The 2,193-nt window shown below is 51.7% G+C and overlaps 1 protein-coding gene across 1 annotated transcript in view; it reads left to right on the top strand.

The window, feature by feature from the left end:
• Positions 1-1,856, top strand: part of Grik4 (glutamate ionotropic receptor kainate type subunit 4) — a 362,522-nt gene extending 360,666 nt beyond the window's left edge. Inside the window, exons 20-21 of the mRNA XM_004636401.2 lie at positions 1,053-1,453; positions 1,494-1,856. Of these exons, the coding sequence (XP_004636458.1) occupies positions 1,053-1,409 (357 nt within the window). The 3' untranslated portion in view covers positions 1,410-1,453; positions 1,494-1,856. The remainder of the gene's footprint in view (positions 1-1,052; positions 1,454-1,493) is intronic.
• The last annotated feature ends 337 nt before the right edge of the window (positions 1,857-2,193 follow it).

The following is a 2,193-nucleotide window of genomic DNA, read 5'->3' as shown; positions in this document are numbered from 1 at the left end:
TTTTTTTTCCTGTATTTTAGGGAAGGGTCTACAGGGTGTTTAGGGTCTCACTACTAGATTGGACTCATAGTAGTGATCTTCCTGTTTACAGCCTCCCAAGTGCTAGGATTACAGGCGTGTGCCACCACGCCCAGTCTCAATCACGGTCTCAGCGTGCACCGAGGGTGGGGCTGACATGGCAAGCCTGGGGATCGAACCCCCAGCCCTTGTGCCTGCTTGCAGGCGCTTTAATTCACTGAGCTATTTGGCTGGCCTTCTACATCCATAATTCTTAAACCCCAAAAGCTTAGAAAGTACCAAGTTCTTTATATATTAAATTGGACACAAATACATTCAGTGGCAAACCTTGACTTAGCTAACATTTATGGTCTTTATCTCACTCGGTGTGATCATACTTACATTTTGCTACGAAAATATTAATGTATTTGCATGGAGAGTGTCCTATTCCTATTGTATATGATTTGTAGATTGTATTACCTTCCTCAAAAATCCAATGTATTCCTGATTTTGAAACAGCTGGAGCCCAGTGTTTTGTATTAGGAGATTATGGGTCTCTAGTAACAATGATTGCTCTTGGTTTATTATTATCAGAATGTATAATTTCCAGCCATAACTAGTTAATTAAAAGGGAATGAGAATCTTCAGCCTGAGAACAGAACTCATGGGGACACGGTAGAGACTTGAGTGACTGAGGTGGTAGAGGGTGTTTGTTTGTCATCAAAATCCAGATTTAAGTAGGATTAGGGTATGAAAATTTCAGGGATAGAAATTCACGCAGTAGAAGGAAGCCAGCAGTAATGGGTATATGGAGAAGTGGTGCAAGTTCTTGCTCCAGATGGTGAAGTTATTGTCTTAGATGACGTTGGAAGAGTGGAAAACCTGGTGGCAGAGCTTTGAACAATAAGCGGGATTGGGAGAGGTGCTGGACTGAAAGGCCCCCATACCTAAGTGGGTGACCCTTTAGCCCTGGCCTCAGCCCCCATCCCTGCAGACCCACAGGTCTCCTAGGGTTGGCGCTGAGGGGTTGGCTGTGACCTCCCTGTCTCCTCCAGGTGTCCGTCTGCCAGGAGATGGTGACCGAGCTGCGCAGCATCATCCTGTGTCAGGACAGTATCCACCCTCGCCGGCGGCGCGCTGGGGTCCCACAGCCCCGGCCACCCATCCCTGAGGAGCGGAGGCCTCGGGGCACCGTGACACTCAGCAATGGGAAGCTGTGTGGGGCTGGGGAGCCGGACCAGCTGGCGCAGAGACTGGCCCAGGAGGCAGCCCTGGTGGCCCGCGGGTGCACGCACATCCGTGTCTGCCCTGAGTGTCGCCGCTTTCAGGGCCTTCGAGCACGACCGTCCCCGGCCCGAAGCGAAGAGAGCCTGGAGTGGGAGAAGACAACCAACAGCAGCGAGCCGGAGTAGAGGTGGCCACCGACTCGGAGCCAGGTGGGGAGGTGGGAGGGCGGGCCGGCGTCTCTGTCTTGGGGAGCCCGGACTTGTCAGCAGCCATGCTTCTCTCCGGTTTTGGGATTCAGTCACTTTACGAAAGGCGGTCCAAGAGCCTGACGCCCCAGCCAGAGACACACAGTGCTCGGTCTGGGATTGGGGCCATCCCAGAGGTTGCACCCAGGTGGCAAAGGGATGCTGTCTCTCGTGGGCACAGGACCCATCTCCTCCCAGTGGGCTTTTCCCTTCCAAATAACAGAGTCTGGGGTGGGGGGCCCTGCCCAGACCAGTCCAAGGAATTGATGGACTCATCAGCTGAACTTACACCCCTAGGAAGGGGCCATTGTTCGTACCCTGGGTCTAGTTCTTACAGGAAAAAAAAAAATTAAACTCAACAGGGAAGTTTTTCTTTTCTGGATTTGTATATTTTTGTTAATGTTGTTTTCTCCCCCCCCCTTTTCTTCTTTTGTCCCCTTGTCAGTCCTATTTGCTTGTTTTGTAGTTTTTGGAGGGAGATGTTGGGTTAGGGAATGGAATCCTAAAGAAGCCCTGTCCCTTTCTCCTGGATTCTGGTACAGGAGTCCCCGCTGCATCTGATTCCGGGTGCTGAGCTCTGCTCACAGTGTTGGGCAGCAGCCTGCAGGAGCAGTGCAGGACCAGGTCTGGAGAGAGGAGCAGAGCGCGTCTGTGGCAGTCCCTTCAAGGGATCTGAAATGCCAAAAAGTAGTTAGCCCCCACTTTACTTGGACAGACCTTGAAA

This window comes from Octodon degus, unplaced genomic scaffold (assembly GCF_000260255.1).
Source record: "Octodon degus isolate 3935 unplaced genomic scaffold, OctDeg1.0 scaffold00080, whole genome shotgun sequence".
NCBI lineage: Eukaryota > Metazoa > Chordata > Mammalia > Rodentia > Octodontidae > Octodon > Octodon degus.
This window is presented reverse-complemented; position numbering and strand designations above follow the sequence as displayed.